This window comes from Microcebus murinus, chromosome 8 (genome assembly GCF_040939455.1).
Source record: "Microcebus murinus isolate Inina chromosome 8, M.murinus_Inina_mat1.0, whole genome shotgun sequence".
In the NCBI taxonomy this organism is placed as follows: domain Eukaryota; kingdom Metazoa; phylum Chordata; class Mammalia; order Primates; family Cheirogaleidae; genus Microcebus; species Microcebus murinus.
The window spans coordinates 48,792,874-48,815,852 of record NC_134111.1 but is presented as its reverse complement, the minus strand read 5'-3'; the positions used below and the strand labels follow the sequence as shown (position 1 = coordinate 48,815,852).

At 33.8% G+C, this 22,979-nt stretch overlaps 1 protein-coding gene across 4 annotated transcripts in view; it reads right to left on the bottom strand.

Annotated features, from left to right (window-relative positions):
* The window catches only part of UBR3 (ubiquitin protein ligase E3 component n-recognin 3), a 192,554-nt gene that overhangs the window by 19,017 nt on the left and 150,558 nt on the right, over window positions 1-22,979 (bottom strand). For all 4 annotated transcript variants that reach the window (XM_020288393.2, XM_020288395.2, XM_020288397.2 and 1 more), the window contains 3 exons: window positions 21,291-21,393; window positions 12,442-12,545; window positions 1,028-1,152 (listed from right to left, as the gene is read on the bottom strand). In XM_020288393.2, coding sequence (XP_020143982.1) covers window positions 1,028-1,152; window positions 12,442-12,545; window positions 21,291-21,393 — 332 coding nt within the window. The remainder of the gene's footprint in view (window positions 1-1,027; window positions 1,153-12,441; window positions 12,546-21,290; window positions 21,394-22,979) is intronic.

The following is a 22,979-nucleotide window of genomic DNA, read 5'->3' as shown; positions in this document are numbered from 1 at the left end:
CTATGTCTTGACCAAAAAAGTAACAGCTCTATTTAGTGCCAGGAGACTGGCCTAGTTCTTGGCTTTGATGGCTAACCAACACATATCCCTAATTAAGACATATGAAATTTGTGATACTATATTAAATTTTTGTACAATTATTGTGATTAGGGAGTAAACTGGTGATAAAAATGAAGGTTATATTGAATATATTTTATTTATTTATAATTGGTTTTCTTTCCTTTGATACAAATAAATATGATTTTAAGAAAAACTTTTTATTGAGGTTTAAGAAGCAACCTTAAGATTCTGGGAGCCAATAAAAAGGTTCAATTTACACCTCATCTATATTTTTCCTATCAACTTCAACAAATAAACACTGAAGTTTATTTTCTTCTTTTATCTTTCTCTAAGCCAAAACACTAACCAAACCAGTTAGTTCTTTGGCTCTGTAGTGTATCTCATTTGTTCTCAAGCCACTGAAAGTACTTACATTTAATTAGCATAACTTTTCTAAATTGTTTACATAATTTAATTTAAAGAGAACTCCTTTGAGTTTGCTAACAACATATATATTCTAACATGAACAAAGTATCAATAGTAAAGAGGCATGATTAAGAAAAGGCTAGGATTTTTAAATTTAGAAGGGGTGAATCAAAAGCCATCTTTGGATTGTGACTGGGACTAGGGACAATGAGAAGAAAAAGTGACATAAATAAAATAGGGAATTCTGTGCAGATACTTTATTATCTGCTCACTTTGTTGGCACAAGTTTTATAACTTCTCTAAGTTCAAGACTTGCAGCAAACACAAAACAAAACTTGTCCAAATATAAAGGGACAAAGGCCAAGATTTAAAGACAGATGTAGAAGGCCTCATTGTGCAAGGAAAACACTTTTAATTATTTTTAGCCTGTAGGTGCTCCATTTTCAATAAAAATGCTATTAATTTGATTTTGTCTTTCAGATACCTACTCTTATTCACTCATATTGTCAACTTAAATGAGTTCACCAGACTATTAAATGACAAATTCAAAAAAGAGACTAACCTTTTTGAGAGCTCCCACATGTTTCCAGGCTGACCTATCTTCCTCACTGCATTTAACTGAAAGTGCTGCAAGAGCCTGTGTGTATAGGAGGGTAAAAAGTACCTTCACAATGCAGGTGAAGTGATCTACAAGAGAAAAAAAAAATCATTACTTCTTTGTAATCTAGACATTTTGTACTTCAGATAACAAATACATGCTTTTCCCTGCACACATAATTGGTTTTTGTTCAACACTTAAGCAGTTAATAAAATAAAATTATAATGTGTATTATTATATTTCTGTCTAACATGTGAAATTATGAAAGCAACGTCCCTCTATTCATCCACAGAACATGTAAACAAGAGGCAATGAACACAGAGGAAAGAGTGCTCTCTTTAGAAGACCAAAGTGCTAATGCCACTCACTTTGGAATAGCTGGGGAATGTTGGCAAACCCCCTTACTGGACTTCAAGTGCTCAATAACAATGTTTGGGAGTCTTAGTATTTAAAACCAACACATACATCATCTATCCCTAATGTGATACAGATCTTATAAAGTAAAAAAAAAAAAAAAATCCTGATATTCAGGTTACTAACTGGGTTTCAGAATTCAATGAAAACTGTAACAATATTTGTATTATTATAGTAGTAATAATACGTAAAGTGCTTGGCAGCTTCTGATACATATTAGGTACTTAATAAATGGAAGCTTTATTAACATTTATATTACCTAATAACTTAGGTAAATATAAATTTCTTCAAGTGTCTCAAAACAGTCTCAATTGGACAACTGAGCTTCAGAGGATAATGTCTGTGTTATTAAAGCTAATAAGCAACCAGGTCTGAATTTGAATCCATATGGATCATTTTTCTTCAGGTTCAGTGTTATATTATGCTCCTCCCCTAGTAAATGGACACTACCACTAAATCAACTGCTAGAGTCAGAAACTTACAGACATCCTTGATATTTTCCTATCTCTTTCTCCCCACATAAATAATCATGAGGTCCTGTGAATTTTACTTTTAAATATTAATATTAGAAGAGTAATATTAATATTAGAATATTAAATTCTACCTTTTAAATATCTCTAGCTAATTCCAATACCCCTAGACCAGACTTCCCTCTTTTCTTGCCCATACCTATAATCCTAGCTGAAGTGGTTGTGATGGGCGTCCCAAAGACCACTTCCCGGTTTAATGAGTTAGAGGACTCACAAGACCCAGTAAAGTCATACTCACAGCTGTCATGATTTATGACCGTGAAAGGATACAAGTTAAAATCAGCAAAAGAAAAAGGCAAAGTAGGTGAAGTCCAAAGGAAAATTCCAGTCTTCTCCCCAGCAGAGTCATGCAGAATCTGCTTGACTCCCCCACTAAGCTATGTCAGCATGTGTAAAATGTATACCAGAGAATCTCATTAGAGACTTGGAGTCCAAGGTTTTCATCGGCGTCATGTAAGCACCCTATGGCCAGCACATACCCAAATTCCAGACTCCCAAGAGGAAGGGACGTATGTTCAGCATAAACCACATTATTTGTACAAAACAGTTTAGGCATGGTGAGACACTCTTATATGTTCTAGGAATGGTGGGGCTCCACCAAAAATCCAAATTCCCAGATGCCAGTCAAAGCTCAATCTTGTAAGCAGGTCTTTCAAAGGATAGCAGACAGCCCTTCTTTTCTGCACAATTTATCTGTATCACATCTTCACCCCCTGTGATCTACTTTCTTTATTACAGCAGAATGATCTTCCCCTTCCAGCTTTACTGAGGTATAATTGACAAAATTGTATATGTTGAAGGTATACAATGTGATGTATTGATATATAAGTATATATTGTGAAATGACCGCCACAATCAAGCTAATTAATATACCCATCATTTCTCATAGTTAACTTTGTATGTGTCTGTGTGTATGCTGAAAATACTTAAGGTCTATTCTCTTAGCAAATTTAAAAAGCATACAATACAGTATTATTATTAACTCTGGTCATTATGTTAAACATTAGATCTCTAGAACTATTCAACTTATAACTGAAAGTCTGTACTCTTTGACCAACATTTCCCATTTGTTCCATCTCTCCAACCCCAGGTAACCATGCTTCTACTCTGTTTCAACTTGTGTAGATTCCATATATAAGTGTGAGCATGCAGTATTTATCTGTGACTGCCTTATTTCACTTAGCGTAATATTCTCCAGGTTTATCCATGTTGTTGCAAACGGCAATATTTCCTTCTTTTTTATATTTGTATACCACATTTTCTTTGTCCATTCATCCAATGACAGACATATAAATTGTTTCTGTATCTCAGCTATTGTGAATAAGCTGCAATGAACACGGGAGTTCATTAACAAAGTAATTTTATTTCCTTTGGATATACACTCAGAAGTGGGATTGATGGATCATATAGTAGTTCTATTTTTAGTTTTTTCAGGAACCTCCATATAGTTTCAGAATACCTTGAGCTAAGGAAGAATAATAAGGATGGAAAGAATGGGTCAAATTATAGAAATAATTAGATAATAGAAATTATATGATTTGGTAGAACTTTGTAGGTAGAGGGTGATGGTGTTATCTCATTGTACAAAGGGTAGATGGTAGTAGCACTGACTAAAATGGGAAATAGAGGAAGAGAACAGGTTTGGACAGGAAGAAAATTAACTTCATGTTATATATGCTGAGTTTGGGGCATATGCAAAATTTTGGGTCTGGAACTCACTGGGGAGTTGTAAAGCCTAGAGCTAGAGACTTGGGAATCATCAGACAATAGGTGTAGTTGAAGCTATGGGAAAGAAGATAAAATTGAGAAAGAAGGGGACCTGTACTAAAGAACAATTAAAAGAGTGGTGACAGAAAGAAGTAAATGAAAAAGAGCCTGAAAATGAGAAGAAAAAGAGATAATAGGAGAACCAGGGAAGGGCAGTAACATCAAAGTCAAGAAGTCAAAAAGAATGTTCCATCATTAAATTAAATGTTTTAATAGAATGATAAAAATTATAGAATTTGTCTACTCATCACAAACAAAAAGATCCTAACCAAGAAGTCATTTATATTGCCTAGAAACACCATTCACATATAGCTTCTTCTCAGTGTAAACTGTATGGTTTTTTGATTAAAGAGAATTAATGCACTAAAAGAAATGATAGCTATTATATTTTAGTTTTCATTGTAGAAAAGCATAAATTTTGTTTTTTAGCAATTTGGCCATCTTGATCATCATCATTTTAAAAATAGTGTCAGCCCTTCATATCCATGGGTTCCTCATTCATGGATTCAACCAACCGTGATCAAAAATATCTGGGGGAAAAAATGGATGGTTGTGTCTATACTAACCAAGTACAGACTTTTTTCCTTCTCATTATATCCTTAAAAATACAGTATATCAACTATTCACATAACATTTACATTGTATTAGGTATTCCAAGTAATCTAGAGATGATTTAAAGTATACAGGAAGATAGGTGTAGGTTATGAAAATACTACACCACTTTATATAAGGGACTTGCATATCTACAGATTTTGGTATCCATGGGTAGGGTCCTAGAATCAATCCCCCACAGACATCAAAGGATAACTCCATTTAAAGTGGCAGTTTAAAGTCACAGCTTAAGCTTAAGTTCTCATATTCACTCATTCATTTAACAAATATTTATTTATAGAATGCTTGCCACAGGTGAAACCAGTATGTCAGAAAAAACAAAGACTCACTCATACGATGTTTATATTAGCTCAACTGGTTGCCATCTTCCAAGGTTACAACAGAGAGCAAAGCCCTTCAAATACAATTATCGAAATTTAAAAAGAAGAAAAAGTACTGGAAATCTCTAAATTAATGTGTTTACAAACAAAAAACCACTATCAAAATACCTGAGGTTGAACAAAGGATGATCAATACTTACTTGAAATGCCTTAGAAGCAAACAGACTGTAGTTTCTTTTAGGACTAGGTAGCATACATATAAAACAATAAAACCCCTAGTGGAAGAGCACACAAGTAAGCAGAACATGATCTGAAGATAGTATTAGACATTTTATTCTTTTCCTAAAATTATGAAATTTTTTTGTAAAAATATATACTATTCCACTGCTTCCATAAAGTACTCTGCACGTACTACATGAAAACATCAAATCTTCTTAATCTTCTCTTTTATGATCTGGAGTTACTAACTGTGTGTGCTCTGATCCTCTCCAAAAAGTCTAGCCTACAACAAAAATCAATTTGTGATATACTTTTCTGTGTGATAAGCTCAAAACTATTTTCTTTTTGACTGAGTGAAGAATCCAATTTAATAAGACTTCATTGGCCTTAATCAACACAGAACCAAGAAAAGATCCCAAGTCCATCTAACGACTAATAAGTAGTTAATGCTGTTCCCTTGGGTATATTTCAGGCAATTGAATTATGAGTCTAATAAACTGCAACATTGTCAAAGAACGTTATATAGAAGTAAGATCTAAAGATTCAAATGAAAGTAATAGTTTTCTTGAATTTCAAAATAGAAAATAAGTAATTTATCAGAAAATAAAACCATTGAATTTTTTTTTTAAGACAGAATCTCACTCTACTGCCTGGGCTAGAAGACTGTTGGATACTTAACACATCCATTCTATCCCACAAACATTTACTGAGCATATTATATACCAGGTAAGCACTAGGAATACACATAAGATGGTGCTAGCCCTAGAGGAACTGATAGTCTAGAGAGGGAGATAAAAGAAAATCTACTATTATGACAGTAAGACAAGTATCAAAACAAAACTATGGCCAGATTATCATGGAAAAGGGAAGAAGGATATTCAAGAGAAAGGCTTCCAGGAGGAAGTAACAATTAAGGTAAAGGACCACCAGGAGTTATTGAATAAGGAATGGAGAAATGGCAAAGGTTTAAGCACACTCACTACTTTCTATCTTAAAAATAAAAAATAACCCCTTTGAATTATAGTATTCCTCCCTTATCCAAGACCCCTAGTGCATGTCTGAAACTGTGGATAGTACTGAACTCTATATATACTATACTTTGTAACAACATAGGTTTGAACTTTGTGGGTCTACTTATACAAGGATTTTCTTCTACCTCTGCCACTCCTGAAACAGCAAGAACAACCCCTACTCTTCCTCTTCCTCCTCTGCCTACACAACATAAAGATGAAGATGAAGACTTTTATGAGGATCCACTTCCACTTAATGAACAGTAAATATATATTCTCTTTCTTATGATTTTCTTAATAATACTTTCCTCTAGTTTACTTTATTGTAATATTATAATATGTAATACATATAACATACAAAATACATGTTAATTGCTTATGTTATCATTAGTAAGGCTTCCAGTAAACGGTAGGCTATTAGTAGTTAAGTTTTGGGGGAGTCAAAACTTATATATGGATTTTCAACTGTGCATGGGGTGGAGGGAAAGATAGTGCTCCCAATTTTCACCTTGTGCAAGGATTATCTGTAAATATATTTCTATGATAAAGTTTAATTTAGAAATTAGGCATGGTAAGAAATTAATAATAACTAATAATAAAATAAAACAATTATAACAATAAACTGCAAGAAGAGTTATGTGTATGTGGTCTCTTTCTCAAAATATCTCAAAATACTGTACTGTGGCCATACTTCTGCTGTTTTGAGTATTTGAGATATGATAGCAAAATAGCACAAATTTCTTTTTCCTTCTTCATAATTTCACAGATAGAAGATTCATTCTTACTATAGATCTTTTTTTTTTTTCTTTTTAGAGACAGGATCTTACTCTGTCACCCAGGCTGGAATGCAGTGATCATAGCTCACTGCATCCTTCAACTCCTGGGCTCAAGTGATCCTCCTGCCTCAGTCTCCCAAGTAGCTAAGACTACAGGCATGAACCACCACAATGGCTAATGCTTTTATTTTATTTTTTGTGGAGACAGGGTCTCCTATGTTACCCAGGATGGTCTTGAACTCCTGGCCTCAAGAGATCCTCTCACCTTGGCCTCTCAGAGTGCTGGGATTACAGGTGTGAGCTACCACTAACTGGTGGTTTTACTGTAGAGGTGGTTTTACTGTAGATCGTAGGGAACCTCTACATATGATTTTTTTTTTTCTTTCCTTATTAAGTCAAGAACTTTCACCTTTATAACTTGAAGGAAGAATTTTATAGTTTCTCTTTGGCATATCCCAATTGCAAGCATCACTAATCTTAATGCTTCTGGGCCATCATTAAGTAAAATAACAGTGACTTGAACACAAGCACTGTGATATCATAACAGTATATCTGATAACACAGACAACTACTAAGTGACTGACGGTCAGGTAGTGTATACAGCATGCATTTGCTGGACAAAGGGATGATTCACTTCCCAGGCAGGACAGGGCATGAGATTTCATCATTCTACTCGGAACGGTATACAATTTAAGACTTATAAATTGTTTATTTCTGGAATTTTCCATTTAATGTTTCAGACCAAAGTTGACCATAGGTAACTAAAACCAAAAAAACAAAACTGCAGCTAAAACGAACTACTGTACTTCCATGTATAGCTTCTGCTCTCTCCGCGTTCACTTTTGGCAGTTCTCTCTGCTCACTATTTCTATTCTCTCACCTCCTTGTTTCTCATCCCACTGTAATCTGCTAATTCTACAGTTGCAAAAGTAACTTCCTTACTACTAGTCCTTATAGAACTATTTATTTGTCTATGGCTAGGAGTCTTCAGAAGAATTTATAAATAATTAAATTTTAGATGTCAAGCTCCTTTTGAAAATAGGGTAAGAGCAATGGAATTACTCAGAATAAATTTACATATATATATAAAGTTTTCTATACCATTTGGGAAGATTTATGGATTCCCTGAAACCTTCTAATGAACTCTGGAACCACAGACTATAAAGCCTTGGTCTGAAGAAGCTATCAAAGACTGCTGAGGTCATATCAATAGGACACAAGTCAACCTGAAGTATTTAAACAGTTATTATTCTAATGTGGGATTGAAAGATATCAAATATGTTAAAATCCATGAATCTATAATACTACTAAAAAATAAAAAAGCAATCATCTTTGAAGAAAGGTAAAAAAAAAAGTCATCTTTCTGAAAACCAGTAAGTAAAAAAATCAAGCACAGGCCGGGCACGGTGGTTCACACCTGTAATCTAGCACTCTGGGAGGCCGAGGCGGGAGGATTGCTTGAGCTCAGGAGTTCCAGACCAGCCTGAGCAAAAGCGAGACCCCATCTCTACTATAAATAGAAAGAAAATTAGCCAAACGACTAAAAATAGAAAAAATTAGCCGGGCACGGTGGTGTATGCCTGTAGTCCCACTCGGGAGGCTGAGGCAGGAGGATTGCCTGAGCTTAGGAATTTGAGGTTGCTGTGAGCTAGGCTGATGCCATGGCACTCTAGCCCAGGCTACAGAGTGAGACTCTAACTCAAAAAAATAATAATAATAAAAAATCAAGCACATAACCTACATTTCCTGTATCAACTCTACCAAAGTGTAAACTATAGAAAAAATTGGAAATGTTTCTCTTGATAAGATTTCCACTTAACAAATGAAATAATTAAGGAATAAATCTAGGGAATCACCTGCTAAACACCTGCTAATGTTACACAAAGAGAGACAAGTGGAAATTATGTCTCCTGCTGAAAAAACTCTAAAGGAAAAAGACCGTAGATTCTTCAACAAATAAAATGTAAGAGGAAAAGGAATGGGAGGCAATCCATAGATTTAAAAGCGATATTATAACAACCAAATGCAAGGCGTGGACTTGGTTTGGATTCTGAGTCAAACAAACCAACTATAAGAAATCATGTACAATAAGCAACGATAGAAATCTGAACACTGACTGGGTATTTAATGATATTAAGGCATAACTGCTCCTTTTTAAGTGTGTTCATAGTATCATGGTTATGTTTATTGAAAGAATCCTTATCTTTCTAAGATACATACTGAAGTCTAGATAAAATGACAGGGTGTCTGAAATTTGCTTCAAAATAACTATGAGTGGAAGGGAAGAGGGCATAGGTGAGGATATAAATAAAACAAGATTGACCATGAGTTGGTAATTGGTAGGTACATGGGTTTCATTAAATTCTGCTCTTTACCATTATATATGTTTGAAACATTCTAAAATAAAATTTATTTTTAAAGCCTCAGTTTGTAACAAAGCAAAACTGAGATTATTTTCTTTCTTAAAGTTAATGAAAAATAATAAGTGTCTTTCTCTCTCTCTTCCATGGGTCCTGTGTAAGGCATCTCGGAAGCAGTGGATAGTCTATAATCACTAGTACCAGATGCTCCACAGACTCCAGAGGTCTCTATCCTATAAAGTATGGTTGAGAACAGATTTGTGAAGCTCCTCAAGAACAGCAACATGATCCGAACCTGAATAACTGACCTGTCCCAAAAAATATGGTAATTTTATGTTTTAAACTCTGGAGCTTCAAAACAAAAAAAGGATTTTAGCCAGGGAGAGATACAAGTTTTGAGTATAGATCTTTTAAGAGTTCTTCTTTAAAAAGAAGTTGAAGTTCCTCTGTCAACTCTCGTTCCAGTGCCTTAAACTAGACTGTGATGGCTGGAACTCTAGCAATTACCTTGGTACAGGAAGATGACAGTCACACCATTAAGAATTTGTTATGGTCAAGCTCCCTCTCCACCCTCATTGGCTTTTGTCATGTCCTACTCAGTTTGGGAGTACTTGTATATGAGAGGTTGTATTCTGGCAAATATTTTCTTTGGCTCACACGCTTTTAAAAACAAATGTAAGATCCAAAGTGTTGTCAGAAAACTTTTCCACTTTTCTTGAATGTAAAAAACTTATAATTTCATACAAACCAGTTGTGTGTGAACCTAAGACTCTCAAAACCAAAAAGAAAAGTTTCCTGCCTACAATGAACACCACAGGGGTAGTCACATGTCCCATGGCAAATCTCAGTGGGAAGGAGATAAAATAAGGTTTTGTAACACCAACTACCTTCTGTTTTTAGAATCTAAAATGTAAAAAAAAAAAAAAAAAAAAGAATCTGAATCTGTTGGAGTTGGTAATGTAGAAGCACCTGGCCGGCCTATTTCACACTTCTTTCTACATGAAAGAAAAATGGACTTCTATCTTAAGCTACTGTGTTATTTTTGGTCTCTTCTATGTTATACACAGAAAAACCCAATCCTAAGTTATAAACATTTCTTCCCCTTGGACATGAAGAACTAAACATAAATACCTGAAGAGAGTGATGTATCAGAAGTTATTTTCAAGCTTATTCTCTAAAGGCCAATGATATGACAGGTGTTATGTAGGTAAGATACAAAGACATAAGAGATCAAAGAAAAACAAAAACTTCTCTTTAGCATATTTAATTTGAACTTATGATGAGACAATTGGGGTAAAGGGGTCTTTTAACCTAAAAATAGTGCTAACCTTAAGAGGTTAAGAGGTGTCCAGGTAGGTTTCTGTACCAATCTATTTTTCAAACCATGAGAACCATTTAATAGTCTAGTATATATAATAAAATTTTCCTCCCTCTCTTTTTCTTTTCTAATAACAACCAATAACTAAACAGCTACACAAATACACACTCTTATAATAAAAACACCTTACAATAAAATAAAAACACCTTACAATTAAAAAAAAGACATGATAAAGACTACCAACTGTTAACTCTTATGTCAACAGAGGGTGGAAAAGAAAAATTTATATTAACAACTCTTGTCTCCTCTAATTTAACTCACCACCTAGTAAAAAAAGCTATCTCAGGAAAATTAAAGTAACTATATAATTAATATGCTAATACAAAAGTTTATATTAACTCTTGTCTCCCCTAATTTACAACTCCCACCTTACTGAAAAAATCTGTCTCAGTAAAATTAAAGTAACAATATAATTAAGCTGTGAACTTCCTCACAGTTAAAGTTAAGGTCTCTATTGAGTTCTCAATGTGTGAAAGACTAAAAAATTTAATAAAGAATGGAAATTTTTTTGTCTGACCCTAAATTCTAAAAGGAATTCGTCACTAATGACAGTGAGCAAAATATTATACAATGTGTTTTATAGCAGCCCTATAATCCAATCTATAGATAATCCAATCTTGAATTATGAAATTTTAAGAGCTAGTATGAAACAAGCGTTTTAAAGGCAGTACTAACACAGGCAAATTTAATGACTGCTAAATATTAGGTTAAGTATGAAATGTCTGATTTCCTTACTACTAAGTTTCATAGTTGATACCTCTGACATTTCACTTTGACACTTGTTTTATTTTTATTGTGAACATACATCCTCATTGTTTCAAATACATGGTGTGGCTTGTGATTATCTTTCAAAAACTTTTTAGAGCAATTTTTGTGAAACCATGGATAAGTCACAAATTCATGTTATTTTTTAATGAGTTCCGTCGTGAAACCAATGCTGTGTAGACAGCTCAAAATATCAACCAAATGTTTGGAAAGGATGTGGCTAATGAATGTACAGTACATCAATGGTTTGAGAAGTTCTATTTTCGTGATTATAATCTTGAAAATGAGCCATGTGGATGACCTGAGACCAAGGTGGATAATGATAAACTGAAAACTGTAGTGGAAGTGAATCCATCTCAATCCATGCATGAAATAGCAGTAAGGTTTGATGTTATTATTCCAACAATATTGGACCATTTAAAATAAATGGGCAAGATAAAGAATCTGAATAGATGGGTATCACATGAATTAAATGAGTGTCAGAAGAGAAATTGTCTGGGAACTTGCCTTTGTTTGCTGTCACTACATACAGGCAAACCATTTCTATACCATATTGTTAAGTATGATGAAAAACGGATTCTTTTTGATAATCACAAGCATTTGGCACAATGGTTGGATAAAGATGACGTACCAAAACACAGTCTGAAACTGAATATGCATCAATAAAAAGCTGTAATTTCCCATTTTCCCTATGTACAGTGACTTTTGGGACACCCTATAGAAAGACTATGGAGCAATAATTAAAATGTTGCTAATATAATATTAATGCTGTTAATATCACAATGCTATAACACTAATGCTAATTTAAAATGACAGGACATCACTTTTTGAATAACTATGATTACTACTATATAGAAATATGTGTGCATGTAGATAGAGTGAAGGCATCAAGGCTAGCAATTTGCTCTATTCTTTAATTTTTCATTTGTATTATCACCTCAATTTTTTCAAAAAAAAAAAAAGGTTTTCAGAGTGTTTTCCCCATGTCTTTATGTCTTGTTGACTAAAAAACTGAAAGGAATAAACTCACAGAATTTTTTAAAAACATTTTTATGTCATTGTTATCTTCATAGATATGATTATTATTTTTCTATTACTTACTAATAGAAAAAAATAATATTTATGATAAAATAATATCCAGACTCACTGCTATATTTTTTCCTATAATCTCTGGAATATTCATAATATATAGTACATAATCTAAGAATATGAAGTATAAAGACATACCTTTGTGTAAGGGTTGTGGCATCATTAAGATCTGGATGAGCAAAAGGGATGTTACATCATGATAAAGAATTGGAACTTCAGGCTGCTGTTCTTCATTTCCCAGACTAAAAGAAAAATGCATAGTCACTTTAGATAGTACTGTATATCTTTTCTTCCTGATTTACTTCATATTTCACATATATGTCTGTGGAACAGAAATGAAATTTTTAAAAACATCTCAAAAGAATCTCAAAAGAAAAATTTAGGGGTCATATTTTTTTTTTTTTTTTTTTTTTTGAGACAGAGTCTCGCTTTGTTGTCCAGGCTAGAGTGAGTGCCGTGGCGTCAGCCTAGCTCACAGCAACCTCAAACTCCTGGGCTCAAGCGATCCTCCTCCCTCAGCCTCCCGAGTAGCTGGGACTACAGGCATGTGCCACCATGCCCGGCTAATTTTTTTTTTTATATATATATCAGTTGGCCAATTAGTTTCTTTCTATTTATAGTAGAGACGGGGTCTCGCTTTTGCTCAGGCTGGTTTTGAACTCCTGACCTTGAGCAATCCGCCCGTCTCAGCCTCCCAAGAGCTAGGATTACAGGCGTGAGCCACAGCGCCCGGCCAGGGGTCATATTTTTTGCCTAAAAATATAATCTTTTAGACTCATATATTTCCTTGACTCTTTTTTTTTTTTTTTGAGACAGAGTCTCACTTTGTTGCCCAGGCTAGAGTGAGTACTGTGGCATTAGCCTAGCTCACAGCAACCTCAAACTCCTGGGCTCAAGCAATCCTCCTGCCTCAGCCTCCCGAGTAGCTGGGACTACAGGCATGCACCACCATGCCCAAGCTAATTTTTTCTATATATTTTTAGATGGCCAATTAATTTCTTTCTATTTTTAGTAAAGAAGGGGTCTCGCTCTTGCTTAGGATGGTTTCAAATTCCTGACCTCGAGTGATCTCCGCCTTGGCCTCCCAGAGTGCTAGGATTACAGGCATGAGCCACGGCGCCCGGCCCCACAGGTTCTTCTTCCTCTGACCAACCCAAAATACTATTGTTCCCCAAGGCTCCAATTTTCCCTTTCTTTTCACACTAAGGACTCTTCTGAAAGATCTCCTAAACCATGACTTCAATTGCCAGCCATATGTTGATGACTCCTAAGTCTGCATGCCCAGCCATGACTCTCTTGAATACACATTATCTTCACTTACATATCCAACAGGCAGCTCAATCTCAATATACCTAAAAATGAGCTCATATTTAACTGGCACTAAGTTCAAATGACTATACCTTCATTCTCTCTTCACTATTCCTATGGCCACTGTCTTCTAACTCTTCAATCCCTTCCAATTTTATGTCCCTCTAATTTATTCTCTACATTGTTAGTGTCTGGAAGAAGCTTCTGCAGGAATTATCTTGTTTATCATTACATCCTGATGCTGAATTAAATTACTAAAACTCACTGAATAAATAAATGAAATATTAATGAGAAAATGGATGGCTGAATGAACAAATAAACAGGTAGCAAATGATTATGGATTATCAAACTGCTACATTAAATATAACAGCTGATTATCAAACTGCTACATTAAATATAACAGCTGATTAAAGGATTCTCGCTTAAAATTAGAAGGAACTTTATTGATCCATTTAGGCTAGTCCAGTTTCACTATTATGCAAAGACCTACTTTATTGCATAAAAATCAAACAAGCTTGAGAACTTCTTGAATCATAGCCTAAAGACCAACAAATTACAGAGCCTTTAGGTACAGAAAAGCATCCCCAAATGAGAAAATTAAATATAATTTATTAAAATAGAGACAGTATAAGTAATTGAAGAGCTTAAAGTGCTAACAGAATTTTAGATTCTTGTTTATTTTACATTACATGATAGGAATTTTTTTATAATAGAAGTAATCTTTCTCAAAATTAGAGGTGGATTGCTTTTTGCTATTATTACTTATTTGGTTATTATTATTATTGCATGTGGCCTTCAAATATTACTTAAAATCAGACCAAATCTCCATATGCAAGTAAAAACTCAATACTTAAGATTATATCCTCTATTATATTAATATATACCTTGTTAAAAATGTAGTACACCTTTATATTATATACTGCTAAGCATGTATAATTACAAATGCTTCATAACTGAAATAATATGCACACAATAGTATGAAACAAAAAATGAATTAAAAGAATGGAGAATGTTCCTAGTTGAGGAAACTGTATATAAAGATCACAAGTGAGGAAAAGCATTTAGAAAATGTTCTAAAAATCATCTGTAGAATAAATAGGTAAGCATAGCAAAGAAATTCAGGAGGTGGGGAATGGGGGGTGGGGGACCTAACCCAACATAATAAATTGCTTCAATGAGCAAACTAGCATGGCATTGTCAAAGAAGTAGGTTTATAGGTCAAAAGACAAAGAAGAAAGCTCTTAATCAGGCCTATAATACAGAAACAATATTTAATAAAGGGGATATTAAATTGCTTTAAAAATTAACTGGTTATTTGCAAATAAATTTTAGGTCCTCACCTAATACTACAGGTGAAAATAAATTCCAAGTACATTTTATATATGTGTGTGTGTGTATATATATATATATATATGTATATATTATATATATATATATATATTTTTTTTTTAACTCTGAAAAGAAAATAGAGGTGGATATTGCAAATCCTAAGACTGAGAACACACCATAATACTGGTTATAAAAGTAAAAATCAGATCTTAGATGGGATGTGCATTCTACGTATGAAAGTATTAGTAAAAAAATATGAAATATATGGTCTGATTGATTTGGCTACATGAAAACTTAAAACTTTAATATGTTAAGAAAAGTAATTATAAAATTAAAAGGCAAATATATGTTGAAAAACATCTGAACTATAACAAAATAAGATTTAATATTTTAGACCATAAAGGATCATTCGGACAATTTAAAAAAATAAGATGCCAACAGAAAAATGGACAGAGATTCAATATACCATTCCCAAAAGTGTACATAAATAGCTAATAAATTAAAAAATACTTAATTTGACCAGAAATCAAATTTCTATTACTTTGGGATTCTACTTTTTATCTATCATATTAGCCAAAAGTATTTAAGTGATGATACTTTTTTGGTTAAGATTTTTTTTCTGATAATAATCAGAGAACAGGGCTGGGCGCAGTGGCTCACGCCTGTAATCCCAGCACTCTGGGAGGCCGAGGCGGGCGGATTGCTCGAGGTCAGGAGTTCGAAACCAGCCTGAGCAAGAGCAAGAACCCGTCTCTACTATAAATAGAAAGAAATGAATTGGCCAACTAATATATTTATATAGAAAAAATGAGTCGGGCATGGTGGCACATGCCTGCAGTCCCAGCTACATGGAAGGCTGAGGCAGCAGGATTGCTTGAGCCTAGGAGTTTGAGGTTGCTGTGAGCTAGGCTGACACCACGGCACTCACTCTAGCCTGGCAACAAAGCGTGACTCTGTCTCAAAAAAAAAAACCAATAATAATAATAATCAGAGAACAACCTGGCACTCGTTGGCTAGTTAAGATAAAAACAGCCATTCTAAGGACACAGAAATGGATCTTTCCTAGCACATAGTTGGCACATAATCGGAATGAATGAATGAATGGATGCACCTCTCTGTAGAAAAGAGAACCACAGATTTTGATTAATACCAACATTATGATAACTATCTTTTAAAATGCTTAATGTTTTAAAATATATAACTGTTCCCACTAAAAACAGGAAAAGGCAAAGATGTCTCCTCTGCCCACTCCTTTTCAATATCATACTGGAAGTACAAGCTAATGCAATATTCCTAAGGAAATAAAAGGTATACAGATTGGAAGCGAAGAAGTAAAGCTGTCTTTGTTCACAGATTACATGATCATCTATGTAGAAAATCCAAAAGAAATGACCAAAAATCTCCTATAACTAATAAGTGACTGCAACAAGGTTGTAGGATACAAAATTAATATATAAAAGCCAATCACTTTCTTTTTCAAAAAAATTTATTTAATTTTAATTTTTTTTTATTTCAGCATATTACAGAGGTACAATCACTTTCTTATATATTGGCAATGAACAAGTAGGATTAGAAAATAAACAAAAATATATTATTTAATTTTAGCACTCTAAAAATGAAATACTTAGGTATAAATCTAGCAAAATATGCACAAGATCTGTAAGAGAAAAAGTATAAAACTCTGATGAATGAAATCAAAGAACTAACTAAATGGAGAGATATTTCATGTTCATGGATAGGAAGACTAAATACTGTCAAGATGTCAGTTCTTCACAACTTGATCTATAGATTCATACAATCCCAATCAAAATTCCAGCAAGTTATTTTGTGGATATAGGCAAACTGATTCTAAAATTTCTATGGAGAAGCAAAAGACCCAGAATAGCCAATATAATACTGAAGGAAAAGAACAAAATTGGAGAACTGACGCTACCTGACTTCAAAACTTACTGTAAAGCTAGATTAATCAAGAAGTATGGTATTGGCAAAAGAATAGACAAATAGATCAATGGAACAGAACAGAGAGCCCAGAAATAGATGAATATAAATACAGTCATCTGACTTTGAAAAAGGAACAAAGACAAAACAATGGAAAAAAGATAGTCTTTTCAAGAAATGGTGCTGGAACAACTGGAAATCCACCTGCTAAAAAATTATTCTATCTTACACCTTTCACAAAAATTAACTTGAAATGGATCACAGACTTATCTGTCAAACACAAAACTATAAAACTACTAGAAGATAACATAAGAGAAAACTTAGATGACCTTGGGTATGGTGATGATCGTTTAGATATAACACCAAAAGAATGATCCATGAAAGATGTAACTATTAAGCTGGACTTTATTAAAATTTAAAACTTCTGCTCTGCTTAAGACAATATTAAGATAACAAGAAGACCAGCCACAGATTGGGAGAAAATATTTGCAAAAGACACATGTGATAAAGGACTGTTATCCAAAATATACAAAGAACTCTTAAAATTTGACAATAGGAAATTAACCCAATTAAAAAATGGTCCCACAGCATTAACAGATATGTCACCAAAGAAGATAAACAAATGCTTAATAAGTATATAAAAAGATGCTCCACATCATATATTAGGGAAACACAAATTAAAACAATGATATATCACTATATTCCTATCAGAATGACCAAAATCTGTAACATTGACAATATCAAATGCTGGTGAAAATGTGGAGCAACAGGAACTCTCATTCATTCCTGGTAGGAATGCAAAATGGTATAGCTACTTAGGAAGATAGTTTGGTTTCTTACAAAACTAAGCATACTTTTATTACATGATCCACTAATCACACTGCTTAGTATTTACCTCTAAAAGTTGAAAACTTACGTCCACAAAAAACCTGCCCATGACTGCCAAAACTCAGAAGCAACCCAAATGTCCTTCAATTAGTGAATGGATAAATAAACTGTGGTACATCCCAGACAATGGAATATCATTCAGCACTAAAAAAAAAATGAGGTACCAAGCCATGAAAAGATAGGGAGGAATCTTAAGTGCATATTACTAAGTGAAAGAAGTAAATCTGAAAAGCTATATACTGTATGACTCCATGTGACATTCTGGAATAGGCAAAATTATAGAAAGAAGAAAAAGATTGGTGGTTGCTGGAGGCTGTAGAAGGAGAGGATGAATAGGCAGAGCACAAAGGTTTTTTAGGACAGTGAAAATATTACACTCTGTGTAATACTAGAACAGCAGACACGTGTCATTATACATTTGTCCAAACCTATAGAATATTCAACATACAGTAAAAGTTAACGGAGGCTCTAGAATCAGAAACATTTGGATTCAAATCCCAGCTTTATTCCTCAGCACCTCTGTGCCACCTAAAGAACATGTTAATTAACTTCTCTAAGACTCAGGTTCCTCATATATAAAAATGGGGATAACAACAATACCTAGTATATATAGTTGCTGTGATGATTAAATAAGATTATATATGCAAAGCACAAAAATGCCTAGCATGAAGTACTGGAAAAATGTTCACAGCATTTACTACTATCTTAAATGTGCATTAAATCTTGGGATTTGAAATGAACAAAATTCAGCAATCAGTATTATGGAAAGAATAGTATCTATGTCAGTACTTTAAACTTTAAATTAATCAATACTAAGCTTAGAAACCTTGTTTGCTGCACCATCTCTACAAAAATTTAAACATTAGCCAGGCCTGGTGGCATGTGCCTGTGGTATCAGTAGGTCCCAGCTAGTTGGCAGGCTGAGGCAAGATAATCACTTGAGCCCAGGAGTTTGAGGTTGCAGTGAGCTATGATGACACCACTGCACTCGAGCTTGGGCAACAAAGACAAAAAACAACAACAACAAAAAAAAAACAAGTGGGCGAAAGACATGAATACACATTTTTCAAAAGAAGACAAACAAATGGCCAATAAGCATATGAGAAAATGTTCAACATCATTAATCATCAGAGAAAAGCATAAAACCACAATGAAATATCATCTTATACCAATCAGAATGGCTATTATTAGAAAGACAAAAAATAACAGGTGTTGGCCAGGGTGCAGAGAAAAGGAAACTCTTACACACTGTTGGTGGGAATGTAAATTATGCAACCTCTATGGAAAACACTATGGAGATTTCTCAAAGAACTAAAAATAGAACTACCATATGATCCAGCAATCACTATGGGGTATCTTCCCAAAAGAAAAGAAATCAATATATAAAAAAGATACCTGCACTGGTATGTTTATCACAGCAATATTCACAATAGCTAAGATATGAAATCAACTTAAGTGTACATAAATAGAGGACTAGACGAAGAAAATGTACATATAACAGAATGGAATACTATTCAACCATAAAAAAGAACGAAATCATGTCTTTTTCAACAACATGAATGGAAGTAGAGGACACTATCTTACATGAAACAACTCAGACACAGAAAGATAAATATCTCATGTTCTCACTCATAAGTGGTAGCTACATAATATGTACACATGGAAGTAGAGTGTAGAATGAACAACAACAAAGAGTTGGATGGGAGGGGCAGGGTTAGAGGTGGGTAGATGATAGAAGATTGTTTGGTGGGTACAACATGCATTGCTCGAAAGATGGCTTTACGGAAGATTCTGACTTCACCGCAATGCAATATATCAATGTAGCAAAATTGCATTTGTATCCCACAAATATATAGAAATTAAAAAATAAATTTAAAATAATAACAATTTGTCTGGCCTGAACACCCCTTTTCTCAGGAATAGTGTAAATCAAGCTCAGCAAACTTTTCCTATAAAGGATCAGATAATAATTATTTTTAGCTTTGTGCACTGAAAAAAAAAAATAGAATCTTGCAATCTTAGATTTGAATTAGAAATACCAGTAAGAACTCAAGATCTTTTTTCCTTTAAAATAAATATTTTCCAACTGTGTTCACTGAACTGGGCTATAAGCAATGATAGCCTAGTACCCTAGAGGGTGGTCTCTAAATACCATTTGCCATTAAAAGGAACTACAGAGATGGTTGATTTCAGGTATAGAGCAAAAAATGTACAGAATATACCTGGGCCAATCTGTTATACCAGAAAGCAAAGATACTATCAAAGACTACTAGGCTCATGTCGAAAGAAGAGCAGTCAACCTGGAGGGATTCTCACAAACCTAAAAGGTTTGTATTTAAAAGAATGACTAAAATGGAGTGAAACACATCAAATATATAAAAATCCTTGTGATTATAAAATAGACAAACAACCATAACTTCTTGGTCACCACTGGAAGCCAGGGTATCAACCCATTACTTTGAAAATTTATAAATCAGAAAAGAATCAAGCATTCATCCTGCCAAACTATATTTCAGGGTTAACAAATAGTTTTACATGGGAAAGTTTTTTTGTTTTTGTTTTTGTTTTTGAGACAGGGTCTCACTCTCTGTCGCCTGGGCTAAAGTATAGTGACATCATCATAGCTCACTGCAACCTTAAACTTCTGAACTCAAGCTATTTTCCTACCTCAGCCTCCCAAGTGGCTGGGACTATTATGAGTTCTACCACACTCAACTTATTTTTCTATTTTTTGTACAGACAGGGTCTCGCCTTGATCAGACTGGTCTCAAACTCCAGACATCAAGTGATCCTCCTGCCTCAGTCTCCCAAAATGCTAGGATTACAAGCATGAGCCATTGCGCCAGGCCAATATGGGAAAGTTCTTTATAGAAACATTCCATCTAATAAAATGGAAGGTGAATTCATCTCTTGTAACTAGGTAAGCTTTTTCTAAAATCAGTATTTTATAGCACCTATGAAATAACCGATTTAGGCAAGAATCATCAGGAGTTGCTAAAACCATCAAGTGAGAGACTGATGGGGAATATTACAATGGAGGCATCGGACTAAGGCTACCTGAGCCCACTCATCAATTCCAAAAAAAGATGGATGATGGGAGGCTGCTTGGTGGATACATGTATGTCGCTTCAGTGGTGTATGTATTCGCTGAAGCCCCAACTTCACCACAATGCAGTATATCAATATAGCAAAACTGCACTTATATTCCATGAATATATACAAATAAAAAATGGGAAATTAAAAAAAGTGGGCCAGCCAGCCATTATGTGCCTCTATTTGAATGTTTCATCTGCATAAAAATCAATGAGATGGTTTAAAATTTTTTCTCACGTACTAGAAATTTTTATGCAATTTACCGAGCATAATGGTAAACTGTTTTCAATTTTTATTATGCATTTCTCTTTCATAAAGAAAATGTGGAAAAAAATTACACATTCACATAGAAATTTCAATGCTAGTTTTATACTTACCAACTATTTTTCAAAAGGAGTTTTTGTTGATTTTAATCTTTCAATAATACTTACAGTGAATTCATCTCTTCTAACTGGGTGAGCTTTCTCCAGGGATTATACTCAGAATCGATGCTATAAAGTCGCATGTGCAAAGCTAACACATGAAACAGCTGATCTGAATAAATTGAAGAAAAGGTAATTAGAAAATTCACACAATTCTTCCAGAACAAAATTCAGACATAATTTCTAGTTATTTCATAAGGAAATGTGTTTCCTATCCTGATAATTATAATTCACCAAGGTTAAGTCCCAATTACCTCACACTCTTTTAAGGTAAATTCTGAAATATATATCCAAATAATTTCTACTAGAATATGGATCGTCATTATGTTCAATCTTCATATAAGAATGGTTTGTCTTCTTCATCCCTTGTCACAGAACTACTTTCGACTTTATGCTGCAGCCTTGCCAATTTGTACTTCTCACTGTTGTGGTCTCCTCCTAACCACAATTTACCATTATGTTCAATTCCCTTTCACTGGGCAATATGGACAATAATACCCTGATAAATCGCTGTTAGGTGAAGTTCTTCCTTTACCTAATATTTTCCCCTCATTTAGACTGAATCATCAAATGAATCATCTTTTGATTCAACATGAAGAAAAAATAACTGAAGTAAGAGTATTATTTAGAAGTACTATTCCAGTTGGTTTAATTTCTTTTATCTGAATTATAGCAATAATCTACCAATTATTGCCCTACCAACCTTAGCTTTTAACAAAATTCTGCTCATGACATTTAGAAGAGAAGCTTTTGTTTAAAATTAGTTGGGAAATAAAAGCCTGACTTTTGCTTTTGTATCAGATGCCCTCTTTTTTGGGTACAATAATAAGAATTAGATTAAATTATTCTGGCAGAAATACTCAAAGATATTTGCAAATCAAAAGTTATATTCCAGAAAGTGATATAATACCTTTTGACATATGACTGAATTCTTAAATCCAGACAAAAATTAGCTGAATGACATAAACCTATTGTCATTTATTCTCTAAATTGAAATAATCAAAACTAAACCTGAGCTACAGATTTAGAAATTAATTATATTTGATGACTAATTTACCCAAGATCCATCAATGTAACTCTTGTGTGGGATAGGGTAGGGCGTAGTGGGTGTGTGTGTGTTTGTGTGTGGTGGTGGTAGTAGTAGTAGTTTGGGGAAGCTGTTGTAAAACATGAAAGTAATAATTTGAGCAAAACAAACACCCATTCCATGGGGTAGGGTAAAGAAAATACATTTCCGTCAAATTTCAATCTAATCTCTCCATAATAGAAGAATCTAAATATCCTGTTTCATCTCCTATTTATAAGACCCTGTATAGTCTCTCAAAAATTTCTTCATCCTATTAATGGCTAATACTAGCTGAGTTACTCATTATGTTCTAAGCACTCTGTTACATAGATTATCTCAAATAATTTTCACAAAAATTCTGCTAGATAGGTAATATTATTATCCTCCCTTTTGAGACAATTAAGTTTCCCAAATTTCCAGTTTTTCCAATAACCTGGTTCCATGGATAACACTGAGAAAAAGGAAGTTTTAGCAGAGGAATAACATGATGAGAACAGACATATTGGTAAATTTTATTTCAATTCAATTATACATGAGATTATTTTACTAAGTACCCATACTTTATAATGAAAACTGTTTTAATGATTAAAACCTATAAATGTTTAAAAAACTAAATTCTTCTAGCAGAAAAA